At 34.9% G+C, this 17,272-nt stretch overlaps 1 protein-coding gene across 1 annotated transcript; it reads left to right on the top strand.

The window, feature by feature from the left end:
* The first annotated feature begins 6,223 nt into the window (after window positions 1-6,223).
* On the top strand, window positions 6,224-7,567 carry LOC117905761. The gene has a single exon (XM_034818636.1). It carries the CDS (start codon window positions 6,224-6,226, stop codon window positions 7,565-7,567), a length of 1,344 nt encoding a protein of 447 aa, XP_034674527.1.
* Window positions 7,568-17,272: the final 9,705 nt, after the last annotated feature.

Genomic DNA, 17,272 nt, shown 5'->3' with positions numbered 1-17,272 from the left:
TCCTAGAGAATCCCCATATTGATCGAGCCCTTATTGATAGGATAAGCCAAAAGGTTAAGGAAAACCTTGTTGTCCCTAAGACACCTCAACCTTCTCACAGGAGAATCAATATGGTTAAAGGATAAATTAGTTCTGAAGCAGAGGTTGATGAACTAATTAAGATTTTTAAGGAACCTCTTAACCAGACTGATATGAGGATTATCAATAAACAAGTAAGTAGAAAGCTTAGTAAGGAAAAGTTTTATCATAGTAAACGAGGAACTTATGGCAATTATAGGATGAATGAAACCAAGAGACAAAGGCATATCCAAAGAATGATGAACAAAGAAGCCCAGAAAAAGCTAGAACCCCCTTCACAGGCTAAGTCAGTTTGTTTTAAGTGTGGTAAAGAAGGCCACTATAAGAAAGATTGTAGGGTTAAGCAGAAAATTAATAACTTAAATGTTGCAGAAGACTTAGAAGATATGTTAAACTCCATAGTGTCTGAATCAAGGACTGATTCAGATAATGAAGATGACATTAACCTACTAGATAGTAGTGGTGAAGAAATCTCAAGCCAAACTTCTAGTGACCAAGAAGAATGCATTACGAGTAATTGTGATTGCCAACCTAAGATTATAAATGTCATAAGATAAGATTAAGAACTTGTCCTAGATGTTTTAAGGAAAGTTGAAGATGAAAAAACTAAGCAAGACCTTTATGATGTCTTTAAGAAATCTGTCAGTAAGCAGGAAGTTAAGACAACAGTAAATCCTTATAACTTAAGTGAAATCTTAACTAGATTTAACCAGCAGTCTACCAAAGATATAAATCTTAAGGATCTTCAAGAAGAAGTAAGGTAGTATAAGAAAGAAATTAAGGATTTAAGACAATTCACAAGCTTAGGTTTTTCTGACCTCCAAGAACAAATCAATAGGATTATTATAAGAAATCTTGTCGATAACCAGGAGAACCTTGAAGACGTTCCAGAATCTTCACAAGCTAATAATGAAGAGGCAGATGTATACCTGAATACTATTAGTAGGGTTATTTTCTAGAGGTGGGAAGTCTCTCTTACTATAGTAATTAAGAATAAATTTGTCATTGATATTGTTGCTTTGATTGATTCAGGAACAACTTTGAATTGCCTACAAGAAGGTCTAGTACCTACTTAACTTCATGAAAAAATAAGAACAAATCTTTTTGGAGCTAATGGTAAAAGACTTGCTATTAAGTATAAGTTGTTAGATGCTCATATTTGTAACCAAGGTATTTTGTATTAAGCAAACTTTCATCCTAGTTAAGTATCTTAAGGAAAAACCTCTCCTTGGAAACCCCTTTTTAGGCTCTATCTTTCCCATGTGGGTAGATGATCAAGGTTTAAGGACAAAGCTTTTAAATAAAGAAATTCTTTTTGAATTTACCAATCCACCTAGTGAAAGGAGTATAAATACCTTAAGGGATCAAGTGATAAGAGCCAAAGAAAATCATGTCAATCTCTTAAAATAGGAGATTAATCTGATTATAATAGAAGATCAATTGAAAATTAAGAAAACTCAAGATGCAATAGAAAGATTTAAGGATAAGACTGTTGGAGAAGTTTGCTCGAACATTCCTAATGCGTTTTGGCATAGGAAATATCATGAGGTAGAATTACCTTATGAACCAGACTTTAGTGAGAAAAATATTCCCATTAAAGCAAGACCAATCCAGATGAATAAGGATTTGTTAAGCTATTGTGAAAAAGAGATCCAGGATCTTCTTGACAAAAAGTTGATAAGAAAGTCTAAGTCCCCTTGGAGTTGTTTAGCCTTCTATGTTCAGAAACAAGCTGAATTAGAAAAAGGAACACCTGAACTAGTCATTAACTACAAACCTCTTAATGATGCATTAAGATGGATTAGGTATCCTATTCCAAACAAGAAATACCTCCTTCAAAGGTTAGTTAAGTCCAAAGTCTTCTCTAAGTTTGACATGAAATCAGGATTTTGGCAAATCCAAATTGCTGAAAAAGATAGGTATAAGATAGCCTTTGTGGTTTCCTTTGGACATTATGAATGGAACGTAATGTCCTTTGGCCTTAAGAATGCTCCTTCAAAATTCCAGAATATAATGAATGATATCTTTAACCAGTTTTTTGATTTCATCATTGTCTACATTGATGATGTTTTGGTATACTCTGACTCTGTTGAGCAGCATTGGAAACATCTCAATAAGTTTGTTAAGACAATTAAAAGTAATGGTTTAAGCTTATCAACCACCAAGATTAACCTTTTCCAGACTAAGATAAGGTTCCTAGGACATCATATTCACCAATGAACAATTACTCCCATTCAAATATCAATAGAGTTTGCTAATAAGTTTCTTGATGAGATTAAGGATAAGAAACAATTGCAACATTTCTTAGGAAGCCTTAATTATGTGTCAGACTTTATTCAGGATTTAAGCCAGCTTTGTGCCCCTTTAAGACAATGACTTAAGAAAAACCCAGTACCTTAGAATAAGGATCATACCAAGATTGTCAAAACTATCAAGTCTAGAGTTAAGACCCTACCATGTCTTGCCTTAGCTGATCCAAAAGCCTTTAAGATTGTTGAGATTGATGCCTCAAACATTGGTTATGGTGGTATTCTTAAGCAAAGGATTGATAACCAAGAGATGTTGGTTAGATATACTTCAGGAACTTGGAATAATGCTCAACTCAACTATAGTACCATTAAAAAAGAGATTTTAAGCATTGCTTTATGCATTTCAAAGTTTCAAGATGATCTTTTGAATCAAGAATTTTTATTAAGAGTTGATTGCAAATATGCAAAATCAGTTTTACTAAAGGATGTTAAAAATATAGCTTCTAAGCATATTTTTCCTAGATGGCAAGCTATTTTAAGCAATTTTGATTTTCAAATTGAGTATATTAAATGAGAAAATAACTCAATCCTTGATTTCCTAACTCGTGAATTTTTGCAGGATTCACAAGAACATGGCCCCCAAAAAAGAAAAACAACCTCTTAAGCCCTTTAAGAAATCTCCAGATTTTAAGAAATCCCATTAAGCTCTTTCTGAGAAATTCATGCCACTCTATTATGAACATTTTGAAGTAGCAGGTTTTTGCAGCTTGATTACTACTCAAAAAGAGCATATTTTAGATAATAATTCTCATGAGTTTTATGTCTTTTGAGTAATAATTATGCCTAAAACACTCAATTAGCATGTTGTTGCCCTTGCAAGAGTTACTAACAAGTTTTATGAAGTTTTGGAGTCATTTCAAAGTATAATTTTGATAAATTGGTGACAAAAGAGATTAATCAAATTGAAGAAAACAAATAAAGTTGATGATGATCCAAATGCATAATGAAAGAAGCAATGCAATCAGTTTGCATTGGGATTTGGAGCTTAATTGAAGATGGTGGAGATGGATTAAACATGAAGAAATGAGAGAAATTGCAAAGAGGAGTCGAAAAAGCATATTTCTCGATTTCGCATGACCATGCAAAATTTTCGCATAGTCATGCGAAATGAAACAGCATGGGTATTGGCTGCAGCACATAAGGGAATTGTGAAAAGCAATTTCGCATGACCATGCGAAATTTTCGCACAGTCATGCGAAACGCTCCAGAAGAACGAAAATGAAGCTGAAGGACTCTCCACTTCGCACCATCATGCGAGATTGCTAGGGGCTCGTGCGAAAATGCATTTTCTCCATATTCCTTGATGAAGAAGCATCCGGAAGACCTCTAAAATGTTGCCAAGTGTCCTTTTTACCTTGGCCTATAAATAGAAACGAGATGGACTCATTTAAGAATTTTTTTTTTTTTACTTTTTGCTATAATTTCTAATTGTAGAACTTTTCATACTTCTTCTCTTTATATAATTCTCTACTTTCCTTCATTTTCTCTCATTTTCTCGGTAGCCAAACATGTCTTGTGAGATCAAATCTCCAAGCATGAGTGGCTAAATCTCGTTTTTCTCGGAGAAGGGAGGATCTAGAGGCAAGATCTATGGTGAATTAGAGAATTGAGTCTGAATTGTAAAGGTAATTAGATCCAATTGATTGATTAATCGAAATTTGGGGATTTTTCTCTTCAAATTGTCTTGGATGATTACTACAATGCAAGCTAGGTAGATTCATCAAATTCTTAATGCTAGATTTGATGAAATTGAATAGTTGCATTGTGTGAATCATTGGAAGATAGTTTAAGATGAATTGAATTTATGATTCAAATTGATCTCTTGGATTAGATTACCTAATTTGAAGAGAAATTAGATCTAGACCTAAAGCTAAATCAAAAATCGATTTAGATGAAAATTTAGGTTTGCAATCTAACTTGATGAAAATTAGATCTCAACATCTATTCACCATGGAAATTGCTCTCTAGAAAATCCTAACTCCGAGAATCTCACATCTTATTAATTTTCTTCTCTTTTACACTTCATTTTCCTCTCAATTTGAATACATTGTTATTTTGGAATTTTATCATGCATTTTCAAATCAATTTCATTTGATCACAATCATTTCTTATCATCTCATTCAACCCTTAATTACCAAGAATAATCCATCCTTGTGGACGATACCTAAAAACCACTATACTACAGTAGTTTGTACTAAAACCACTTTTTGATCGGGTACAAATTGCTATAGAATAGTGAATTAGGTTATAAATTTTGTTTTGATCCAATAAACGACAAAATCCGAGCGATCAAAAATGGCGCCGTTGCCGGGGATGGTGCCAAGGTGATTGAGGCATTTTCTTTGGTGAGGATTAACCCTTGTGATCCACATCACAAGATTGGTGAAGTTCTCTTTACCGATTCTCCATTTTTTTTTATTCCATTTTTTTATCTTTTATTTTTCTCTTTTGTTCTTTTTGTTTTGTTTTGGTTTTTCTTAGCTTGTTTTGTAGGCTCTCCATTGCATACTACATTGAGAATAGAACTCAAGGGAGAGATTGAAAAGGACTTATATTGCTAATCATTTTTGGTTTGTGATCCAATTGTTGAGGAAATGGAAAATCAAGAGGAAAATCAACAAACTCAACAAGGACCAAACAATGGCAATTCTCACATGTCTAGATCAATGAGAGAATATATGCATCCTCAAAGAATAGGCATGGGATCATGTATAGTTCTTCCTAATGAGTCTATTGTGATAAAAACTCACTTGGTACCCCTTCTACCTCTATTTCATGGAATGGAGAATGAGAATCCTTATACTCACATCAAGGATTTTGAAGAAGTTTGTCATACTTTTCAAGAAGGGACTGCATCCATAGAGCTTATGAGATTGAAGCTTTTTCCATTCACATTGAAGGATAAGGCTAAGTTGTGGTTCAACTCATTGAGGCCCCAAAGCATAAGGTCATGGTTGGAACTACAAACAACCTTCTTGAAGAAATTTTTCCCCATACATCGCACAAGTGGCTTGAAGAGGCAAATTACCAACTTTGTGGCATTGGACAATGAAAAATTTTATGCTTGTTGGGAAAGATATATGGAAGTAATCAATGTTTGTCCTCATCATGGTTTTGACACATGGATGTTGGTGAGTTACTTCTATGAGGGCATGTCGCCAACTATGAAGCAATTGCTAGAAACCATGTGTGGAGGTGACTTTATGAGCAAAAGTCCTGATGAAGCTTTTGAATTTTTGAATTATGTGGCTGAAATATCAAGGTCATGGGATGAGCCACATGAAAGGGATTTATACAAGTCCAAGTCTCAAAGCAATTCAAAAGGAGGAATGTATACGTTGAATGAAGATGTTGATCTACAAGCTAAAATGGTAGCTTTGACAAAAAGGCTAGAGGAACTTGAAGCTAAGGGATTTCATGAGGTGAATGAAATATATGATAATCCAATTTACATGGAGCAATGTTCTAGTTATCAATCTATAGAACATGAAGTGAGTGATTGTCCTACAATACCAGCCAAGGGGGAAAGACTTGTTGAGAATCATCCGAACATGTCATGGAATTGTGGACAAGATCAATTTTCTTCAAGACAATACTCACAAAGCCAACAATTCATGGAAGACTCTCCACAACAAGTTTCTTTGGTTGAGCAAGCTATTGTAAACTTGAGTAAAATTTTGGGAGATTTTATTGGTGATCAAAAGAATATCAATACTCAAGTAAACCAAAGGATAGATCATGTGGAGACATCTTTCAATCAGAAATTTGATAGCTTGCAAACTAATCTCACACAAAAGATTGATAATATGCAGCTTGTTATTTCTAAACTCACAAGCATGCATACGGTGCAAGAAAAAGGGAAATTCTTTTCACAACCCCAACAAAATCCAAGTGGAGTCCATGAAATTGGAGAGACAAGTGAAAATTCTATTGAGAATGATGAAGTCAAAGCAGTCATTACCTTAAGAGGTGGTAAGCAAGTTGATCAACCTATGCCAAAACCAAAAGAGAATAGAGGAGAAGAACAAAAGGAAAATGTGAAAGAACAAGAAAAAGGGAAAGAGGTGAATGAGGATGATAGATCAAAGAAAGATGAGATTGTTAAAGAAAAGGTTAATAAGAAAGATATGCTCTTAGCTCCACCTTTTCCCATGGCTCTTCAATCCAATAAAGTGGTAAATAATGCTCCAGAAATTTTTGAAGTTCTCAAGCAAGTCAAAGTCAATATACCACTCCTTGACATGATAAGACAAGTTCCAACCTATGCCAAGTTTCTTAAGGATTTGTGTACCATAAAAAGAGGGATGCATTTGAAAAAGAAAGCTTTCTTGACTGAACAAGTTAGTGCAATCATCCAATGCAAGACTCCAATCAAGTACAAGGATCCGGGATGTCCAACTATCTCGGTGAATATTGGCAACACTTTTGTAAAAATAGCACTTTTAGACTTGGGGGCAAGTGTGAATCTTCTTCCTTACTCAGTATATAAGCAATTGGGGCTTGGAGAACTAAAGTCTACTTCCATCACACTTTCATTGGTGGATAGATCGGTTAAGTTTCCAAGAGGAATTATTGAAGATGTGTTGATCCAAATCAATAACTTCTATTATCCGGTTGATTTTGTGGTGCTTGATACGGAACAAAGAACTAGTGGACTCAACCATGTTCCTATTATACTTGGCCGACCTTTCCTCGCCACAGCAAATGCATTGATTAATTGTCGAAGTGGGGTGATGCAACTTACCTTTGGTAACATGACAATTGAGCTGAACATTTTTCATTCATGTAAGAAGCATGGTACCAAAGAGAATGAGGAACTTAAGGAGGCTTATTTGATTGAATTGCCTATGGAAGAGCTAGTGAAAGAAAAGGTTGAAGATAATTTTTCAAAAATCGGTGAAGTAATTTCCAATGAACGGATTGAAGTTTGGAAGATCAATGAAGAAATTCAACCTTTGAAGTTAATGAAATGGTTTTTCAGCTCCAAGAAAGTGAAAACCATGAAGCATGGTGTGCACAATAATCCAAAGATCATGAAAAAGAAGCTCAAGGAATGGCATGACCAACTTATTCAAAAGAACAAGTTCAAAGAAGGCTATTTCAAGCCACATATTTTTCCGGGAAAGCTTAAGTACCAAGGAGTTGGTCCATTCATTGTTTGCAAGCCATATCCAAATTGAGTATTGATGCAAAGGATTTTCCGGATGGATGGAATGCATGAAGCAAAGGAAAAAGGAGTTTTAATGACCCATCACCATTTTGCACAGTCATGCCAAAACAGGGAGGTCATGCCAAAATAGCACAATCATGCCAAAACAGGGGAGTCATGCCAAAACAGGGGAGTTTTCATAACTTCAGAAATATGCAAAATGAGTCTCTGTCCCAGTTGGCATGATCATGCGAAATTCTCGCATGACTGTGCAAAACTGATAAGGGTAGTGCAATAATTTTTAACCCTCTGGACCATTTCGCATGACCATGCGAACATTTCGCATGACTATGCGAAATCCATCTTAAAGACTGCAGTAAAATGAGCCATCTGGACCACTTCGCACACTTATGCGAAAATTTTTGCATGACTATGCGAAACTAATGTGGATGATTGCAAAAATTTCATGCATCTGGACCATTTCGCATCAGCATGCGAATTTTCGCATGACTATGTGAAAATTATGCTGAAGGCTATAATAAGATAAAACTCTCTTGACCAATTCGCATGTACATGCAAATTTCCGCATGATTGTGCCAAATTATTTCAAAAGAAGAAAGTGGTTGCAACACACTTCACCTTCTTGTCTAGTTTGCACACTTGTGTGAAATTTTCAAAAACTCCATGAGAATCATTGACTTATCATTGAAATCATGTTTTCTTTGGACATTGTCATCATCTATACCTTGATTTTACTCCATACATTGTGTCTCTAACATAGTTTTTTTTTTTAATAGATTTGTTTTCATATTTTCTTCTCTTATATCATTCATATCCAACAATTCTCATGTGTGGTCTTATTTTTGTTTTAGCTATTGAAGCTGAAATTCATGAGAGATTGAGGTATCTTCCCTTCCTTTCTTTGTATATTTTCATTACACATTGAGGACAATGTACAAGTTAGGTTGGGGGGAGGGTTAAAAATGAAGATAAGGAAATATGTTATTAGTTTTATTAGTTTTTCTATAAATTTTTTTCATAAATCACATTTGTGACTTATTTGGTGAGATTTTTTTTTTGAGATGACTATAGCATTTGTGATGATGAATGAGCAAACCTAACTTGAAAAAAGTTGATTTAGAATACTAGCTTATTTGCTTGATCTTAGAAGATTTGTTATGTGAATTAAAGTTGATTTGACTTTGAAGTCTTCATTTTCCAAAGGGTCCTTTCTATTTGAGTCTTGACACATACTATGCACTCTAGACCCCGGATATAAGATGAAAAACTATTCTAACCTTAAGACTTGGACTTAATTATCTTTTAACATTGATTACTCTTAAATTGAGTTGAGACACCTTAAAAAGAGGCCAATGTGCCCAATTGAAAAAAAAAAAAAAAAAAAAGTTGATGAATAAAAAGGTTGAGTTATGCTTGCCTTGAAACCTGAGCAAGGTCCGAGGGGTATATGGCCCAAAGGTCTTTAAAGCCTGGTGCCCTAAGCCATTTTGGTTGGGAGCCACCGACCTTAATGCTTGTTACATGGGTGGATAGGCGGGGTATGAACTCAATTGTAGGTGCTAAGGTATTGGATCCTGATTTGAGGAGTCCGGGGTGAAGTCCGAGGAGTTAGTGGCTAGTTAAATAGTCCTATAAACTTGGTGCCCTATGCCTTATGGTTGGGAGTCATCGATGAATCCCCGCTACATGGACCATATACTTGGAGATACCTTTAGCATTGCACTCCTACAATAAGTCCTTTGAAAAAATAATAATAATAATAAAATAAAAATAGGTGCGTTCTTGACCTATGAGAGAGTGATTTTTGTTGTTTGAGATAATTTGAGGTAGGTTGGGGGGAGGATTAGTTTTGAGTACTATATTTGGGGGCTAGCTTAATTACACTCAAGACTTGTTTGGAAAAATTGTTTGGGAAATGAAGATGGATATGTTTTTGATACCTTGACTTACATGATATTCTTTCTATTAGAGATAGTAAATAAGTTGAGATTTTGTTGATACCTATGGATAGTAGGGTGTGCTTGTTTATCAACCATTTATACTATGGAAATTTCAAATATATTTTTTCAAATGATTTGCTTATGTGACTTATGATTTCTTTTGTTTGGTATTGTTTTTCTTTCCTTTTGTTATACCATTGCTAAGGGACTAGCAATGTGTTGGTTGGGGGGAATGATTACTACTCAAAAAGAGCATATTTTAGATAATAATTCTCATGAGTTTTATGTCTTTTGAGTAATAATTATGCCTAAAACACTCAATTAGCATGTTGTTGCCCTTGCAAGAGTTACTAACAAGTTTTATGAAGTTTTGGAGTCATTTCAAAGTATAATTTTGATAAATTGGTGACAAAAGAGATTAATCAAATTGAAGAAAACAAATAAAGTTGATGATGATCCAAATGCATAATGAAAGAAGCAATGCAATCAGTTTGGATTGGGATTTGGAGCTTAATTGAAGATGGTGGAGATGGATTAAACATGAAGAAATGAGAGAAATTGCAAAGAGGAGTCGAAAAAGCATATTTCTCGATTTCGCATGACCATGCAAAATTTTCGCATAGTCATGCGAAATGAAACAGCATGGGTATTGGCTGCAGCACATAAGGGAATTGTGAAAAGCAATTTCGCATGACCATGCGAAATTTTCGCACAGTCATGCGAAACGCTCCAGAAGAACGAAAATGAAGCTGAAGGACTCTCCACTTCGCACCATCATGCGAGATTGCTAGGGGCTCGTGCGAAAATGCATTTTCTCCATATTCCTTGATGAAGAAGCATCCGAAAGACCTCTAAAATGTTGCCAAGTGTCCTTTTTACCTTGGCCTATAAATAGAAACGAGATGGACTCATTTAAGAATTTTTTTTTTTTTACTTTTTGCTATAATTTCTAATTGTAGAACTTTTCATACTTCTTCTCTTTATATAATTCTCTACTTTCCTTCATTTTCTCTCATTTTCTCGGTAGCCAAACATGTCTTGTGAGATCAAATCTCCAAGCATGAGTGGCTAAATCTCGTTTTTCTCGGAGAAGGGAGGATCTAGAGGCAAGATCTATGGTGAATTAGAGAATTGAGTCTGAATTGTAAAGGTAATTAGATCCAATTGATTGATTAATCGAAATTTGGGGATTTTTCTCTTCAAATTGTCTTGGATGATTACTACAATGCAAGCTAGGTAGATTCATCAAATTCTTAATGCTAGATTTGATGAAATTGAATAGTTGCATTGTGTGAATCATTGGAAGATAGTTTAAGATGAATTGAATTTATGATTCAAATTGATCTCTTGGATTAGATTACCTAATTTGAAGAGAAATTAGATCTAGACCTAAAGCTAAATCAAAAATCGGTTTAGATGAAAATTTAGGTTTGCAATCTAACTTGATGAAAATTAGATCTCAACATCTATTCACCATGGAAATTGCTCTCTAGAAAATCCTAACTCCGAGAATCTCACATCTTATTAATTTTCTTCTCTTTTACACTTCATTTTCCTCTCAATTTGAATACATTGTTATTTTGGAATTTTATCATGCATTTTCAAATCAGTTTCATTTGATCACAATCATTTCTTATCAGTTTCATTTGATCACAATCATTTCTTATCATCTCATTCAACCCTTAATTACCAAGAATAATCCATCCTTGTGGACGATACCTAAAAACCACTATACTACAGTAGTTTGTACTAAAACCACTTTTTGATCGGGTACAAATTGCTATAGAATAGTGAATTAGGTTATAAATTTTGTTTTGATCCAATAAACGACAAAATCCGAGCGATCACAGCTACTCCAAACATCTTATTCCTTTAGCATCCCCTAGCAGGGATAAAGCTTCAAGTTCGGGTTCTTTACTTTCTATGGAGGATTCCTTTCTCACAAATCCATCTTTTAATAATACTAACCCTTTATCTGATTATATCAAGTGTATTAGTGATTTGTAGGAAAGATGCCAGACTTTAGACAGGAAACTAGAAATAGTTGAATTTCATCAGCTCATGTTAAAAGCTCAAGCCTCATTTTCCCCATTGGAAAATGGTGAGAATAAGCAGTCCACCCCACTGGTGGATGAAGAAAAATTGAGTGAGGATGAGTGGAATTACTTTAAGCTAAGGATGTATTTCCATAAGATAGAAAAGTTGTACCCTCTTGAGCAAGACCTACGTTTTTTAATCTATGAAAAAACCAAAGCTTCAGCTGAAGAAAAACAAGCTTTCATCTCAACATACCTCCAGGATCTTCACATCTATCTCTCAACCACTATTAGTCTTCTAGTCCCTGGGTTAAAATTGGTCATGGACAGAGAATTTGATGATTCTAAACTTTGTAGAACTATCAAAGAATCTATTCAGTACCAACAAGGCATCAAGAAGATTCTTTGCAACTGCAACAAAAATTTCATAATCAGCTGTGTATGCCTTGATTTGCAATATTACATGCCAATTAACCTTCCTTTTAAGAATGAGGAATTAATCTTAACTCCAGAATTACTTCTGGATTATGGCTTAGTTCATCAAATCATATGCTCAGATCCAAGTCAAGCATCAAAGTTTGGAAGAAAGATAGCTCTTGGCCTAACTCATGGATTTAAAATGAACAAAAAATTTATTGACGCCATCATCATCAGCAAAACTCCTGAGTGGATTTCTAATGGCAATCTTCTTCTAGCTCAGTACATTGTTTCACTGCATTACTAGAATAGAAAACCAACACTGTTATCCTGTCCTCTGCAATTTACAGATATTTGTGTTGAACCCCTTACTAATCAAATCAAGCATTGGAGAGCCAGAATCATTAGCAGAGATTTTGAAGCTTATCCAAAGAACATGGGATATCTCATTGCCCAGATCCTATTCATCAGATCTTCTGCAGTAAAAGATGGATCATTTTCCAACTAAGTCTGTTACTGAAGATGTCAAGCTCTTGGATGAGCATCATAAGGATTACATTTTACCCTAAGCAAATTCCTCGTGATGCTCTACTGATAAGAATATGCTCCAACTCAAGCATCAAACATGTGACTCTACAGTCCAGAAACAGCCTGTCAGCCATCACTCAGCCGAAAGTAAGATTTTCGGTGAAAAAGTCTCAAGTGCTATAGTAGAAAGCGACTTTTACTGTTCACTTTTTCACTATTCACTATTCACTCACGGGATTACTATTCATGCATGGCTTTCAAAAGAAAATAGTGCTTTGTATCCTAATTTGTACTATTTAATATTCATTTTTTTTTTCTATTTAAAGAGGTTCAATCCTCAGTTGTAAGCACCGGTTATTTGCACTTCCAAATATATATATATATCTCTATCTCTCTCCTACCTTTCACCATGTAAGCTCTCAAGCAAAGCTTTCCTCCCTTCTCCCATTGTAAGATATTCTCCTTACTATAAGTATGTTTTACGTTTTTATTCTACCTCCTATCATGGATGGTTTTCAAATTATGTAAATAAAGTTTGTGGTTCATTTTCTGTAAATTTATTTGGTTAATTATCTTGTGTATTTTCTGATTTCTCTTCTTTGTTTTGAATTTTAGCATAATTCATATTTTCATTGCATATTACCTCATCCTGGGTGTCTATGGTATTTGAGCCACGGGAAGGAAAATCGGGTTTGTTTTAGGTGTTTTGATCTATCCTAGGAAAGGTAGCAGTGTGCCGATGAGCGCGATTCCTGTCGGGTTGAGCCCGTTGTTAACTGTGGATAGGCATTTGTTAAGGCTGGAAAGGCTTGGGAAGACGTCTCATCAAGTCTGTTAATATGCTATTGGGCTCTAAATTAAAACCTTAAAATGAGTTCGATTTTCAGAACCATGTCTAGGAAATCCACATATTCTCAAGACGTTGTAGTAAATAGTGAAGAGATCAATTATCCTAAGATCCAAAATGATTTGGATGATTGGAAGTTACCCAAGGTACCTAATTAAGAAATTTATGAGAAAGAAACCTTTAAGTTTTTCACAGACTACACCATCAAGACCTCTGAAATGTCAGTAAGTTTAGAACACGACGATCAAGTCATAAGACTCTTAGATAGTAAGTCCATTGAGAAACATAAGCGAGATTACAACTTCATACACTTTGGTATGATTCAAGTTGCAGCTAAGCCTTTGACAAGACTAGGTCTAAACACCTCTATTGTCATGTGTTTAAGGGATAATAGACATCTTAATTACTAAGATTCTATTATTGGAGCTGTCCAAGTAGGATTGAATGATGGTACTGTTTATTTCCATTGTTTTCCTAACTTCATAGTTAGATTAAGAGATGTCGATATCTTAGATTCGATTGTCCTTCATGTTAAGCCCCATGGCTTTAAGTTCAAGCCAGGAAACAATCCTGTTTTCATCATTACCGGGTTTGCCTATAAAAACATGACCATAAGCGTTGGATATGGAGCACTGTGCACCAGTCCTAAGGGTGAGACCACTCTCTTCTACTCTGATATGATAAACAAGTCTAATTTCATAGTCCCCATGAAAATCAAGTGGATGAGGTTGAGTTTCCAGAAAATTGGCATTTTGCTAATGTTGTTCCAGCCATAGAGTAGAGATCTGAAATGATTAAACAGATTGTTCAATATTCTGATGGATGAGGAGATATGATTTTCTCCAACTCTTTCCGTCATTCTAGTAGCCCTAAAATTCCAGATTATGAGCCCTCTAGAGCTTCAAGTCCATCTATCCTAGTAAGAACTACTAGGATAGAAGAAGGATCCAGTTTAGCAAATCTTAAGAACATTAAGCTAACAGGTGTTAGAAGTCACACCAATTTGGCCAGACCTTTTTATACTGAGGAAAATGAGTCTACTTAGGAATCACATCAGGATGAATCTTCTGACATGTTTCCTACTTATTCCTAATTGATTAACACTTTAAGTCTAAGTGATGAGGACTTTGAGATCAACAAGGATCTCTTAAGGAAAGACTTCTATTTTGAAGTCAATAAGCAAAGGAGAGTTTGGTTCTTTAGCAAGGTCCCTAAAGATACTAGAACTCTTTACCAAGAAGAATTCTACACATACTTAAGACAAGAAAAGAAGAACATTAACTATTGGATCTGGTTTTAACTCTTCAAACAAGAGCAACATCCAGATTATCCTTATATGCGTGTCAATTAAACATCAACAAAAACTAAGATATGGAAAAATAGTGACGATACTGTCATAGAATCCATCCATCATCCAGAAGCTAAGATAGAAAAGAACATTAATGGCACCATAGTCAAAGCTTCACCTTTTAAGACTAAGCCAAAGGATAAAGGAACTGCTAGTGCTATTGACGTTAGAAGAATCATGGAACAGAACAACTACACTAACATGTTTCTTAAGACCATAGGCGATCAACTCAATAGGTTTGAGGAGATCATTGAAACATAAGACCACATTAAGACTATGTTTGTTAAGAAAGATAATAAGCCTTTATTTAAGCCTTTTGAATTCTATAAGAAATTCCTAGAGAATCCCCATATTGATCGAGCCCTTATTGATAGGATAAGCCAAAAGGTTAAGGAAAACCTTGTTGTCCTTAAGACACCTCAGCCTTCTCACAGGAGAATCAATATGGTTAAAGGAGAAATTAGTTCTGAAGCAGAGGTTGATGAACTAATTAAGATTTTTAAGGAACCTCCTAACCAGACTGTTATGAGGATTATCAATAACCAAGAACCACCAAGATCTAGGAATTACTACCCTAGACCAACCTTTCCTGACATGCAGTATGAGGAAAGAAACCAGTATACTCAAGCTTTGTATACTAGTGGCACTATCTATGAAAGGAACATAGATGGTATGACTAAGTATAACATACTCACAAAGCTTCAAGAAATGACCATAGTTAGTACAACCTATAAGTTAAACAATAGATTGTCAGACCATGTTGTAGTTCAGACAATTGTTGTTGGGTTTACAGGTCAACTTAAGGGATGGTGGGATAACTATCTCACTTTTGAGGATAGAAATGGTATCCTAAAAGCCTATAGGATTAATGAGGATAATGAAGTGGTTAAGGACGAATATGGTCAAGATATAGAGGATGCAGTGGCTACTCTAATATATTCTATTTCAAAACACTTCATTGGAGATCCTACAAAGATTAAGGATAAGACTGCAGATCTTTTAACCAACCTTAAGTGTCCCAAGCTTCATGACTTCAGATGGTATAAAGAAGTTTTCTTAACCAAATTCATGCTAAGATCAGACTGTAACTAGTCTTTTTAGAAAAAAAAATTCATCTCAGAACTACCTAGACTTTTCTCTGAGAAAATTAGGATTAAGATAAGGGAACAGTTTAATGGACAAATACCTTATGATAAGCTTACTTATGGTGAAATTATAAGCATTGTCACATCTAAAAGTATTAAACTGTGCAATGACTTTAAGCTTAAGCAACAGATGAAAAATGAACAAAAGATCTACAAGAATGAGTTTAGTTCATTCTGTAGCTAGTTTGGATTCAACCTAAAGAAACTAAGCCCACCTCTAAGCAAAGTAAGAAACAAATAAGTAGAAAGCCTAGTAAGGAAAAGTTCTATCACAGTAAGCGAGGAACTCATGGCAACTATAGGATGAATGAAACCAAGAGACAAAGGCACATCTAAAGAAGAATGAACAAAGAAGCCTAGAAAAAGCTAGAAGCCCATTCAGAAGTTAAGCCAACTTGTTTTAAGTGTGGTAAAGTAGGCCACTATAAGAAAGATTGTAGGGTTAAGTAGAAAATTAATAACTTAAATGTAGCAAAAGACTTAAAAGATATGCTTTGTAAAGTAATGTTAAACTCTATAGAGTCTGAATCAAGGACTAATTCAGATAATGAAGATGATATTAACCAACTCGATAGTAGTGGTGAGGATATCTGAAGCCAAACTTCTAGTGACCAAGAAGAATGCATTAAGGGTAATTGTGATTGCCAACCTAAGATTATAAATGTCATAAGCCAAGCTCAAGAACTTGTCCTAGATGTTTTAAGGAAAGTTGAAGAAGAAAAAACTAAGCAAGACCTTTATGATGTCCTTAAGAAATCTGTTAGTAAGCAGGAAGATAAGATGATAGTAAATCCTTATAAATTAAGTGAAATCTTAACTAGATTTAACCAGTAGTCTACCAAAGACGTAACCCTTAAGGATCTTCAAGATGAAGTAAGGCAGTATAAGAAAGAAATTAAGGATTTAAGACAATTCACAAGCTTAGGTTTTTTAGACTTCCAAGAACAAATCAATAAGATTATTGTAGGAAATATTGTTGATAGCCAAGAAAACCTTGAAGAGGTTCCAGAATCTTCACAAGCATATTGATGTGAGATATCATTGGATTCATGATGCACTAGAGAAGAAATTGTTTTGCCTTGAGAAAATCCATACTAATGAGAATGGATCAAATATGATGACAAAACCAATACCTATAGAGAAACTACAATTTTGTTGAAAGCAAGCAGGCTTGGTAGAGCCCCTCACATAGTCGAGAGAAGGAGATTTGTTGGGCTCCTTTGTATGTGAGGAAGTGGGCCCCATATGCTTGGGGACCAAGTTAGTTACATTAATGAAAAAAAAATGAGATCAGGAAAAAAAGGAACAAAAAAAAAAGAGAAGAGAAGAGAGAGAGGAAAAACGCATATGTCCATATTCCATCAACAAGCCGATCCCGCTTCATCTGTGGTCCAATCGAGTTGAAATTTGGAGGAGAGGTTTGAAACTCAAGTATCTACAATCTGAATGGTGCA

Source organism: Vitis riparia, chromosome 18 (genome assembly GCF_004353265.1).
Source record: "Vitis riparia cultivar Riparia Gloire de Montpellier isolate 1030 chromosome 18, EGFV_Vit.rip_1.0, whole genome shotgun sequence".
Taxonomy (NCBI): Eukaryota; Viridiplantae; Streptophyta; class Magnoliopsida; order Vitales; family Vitaceae; genus Vitis; species Vitis riparia.
This window is presented reverse-complemented; position numbering and strand designations above follow the sequence as displayed.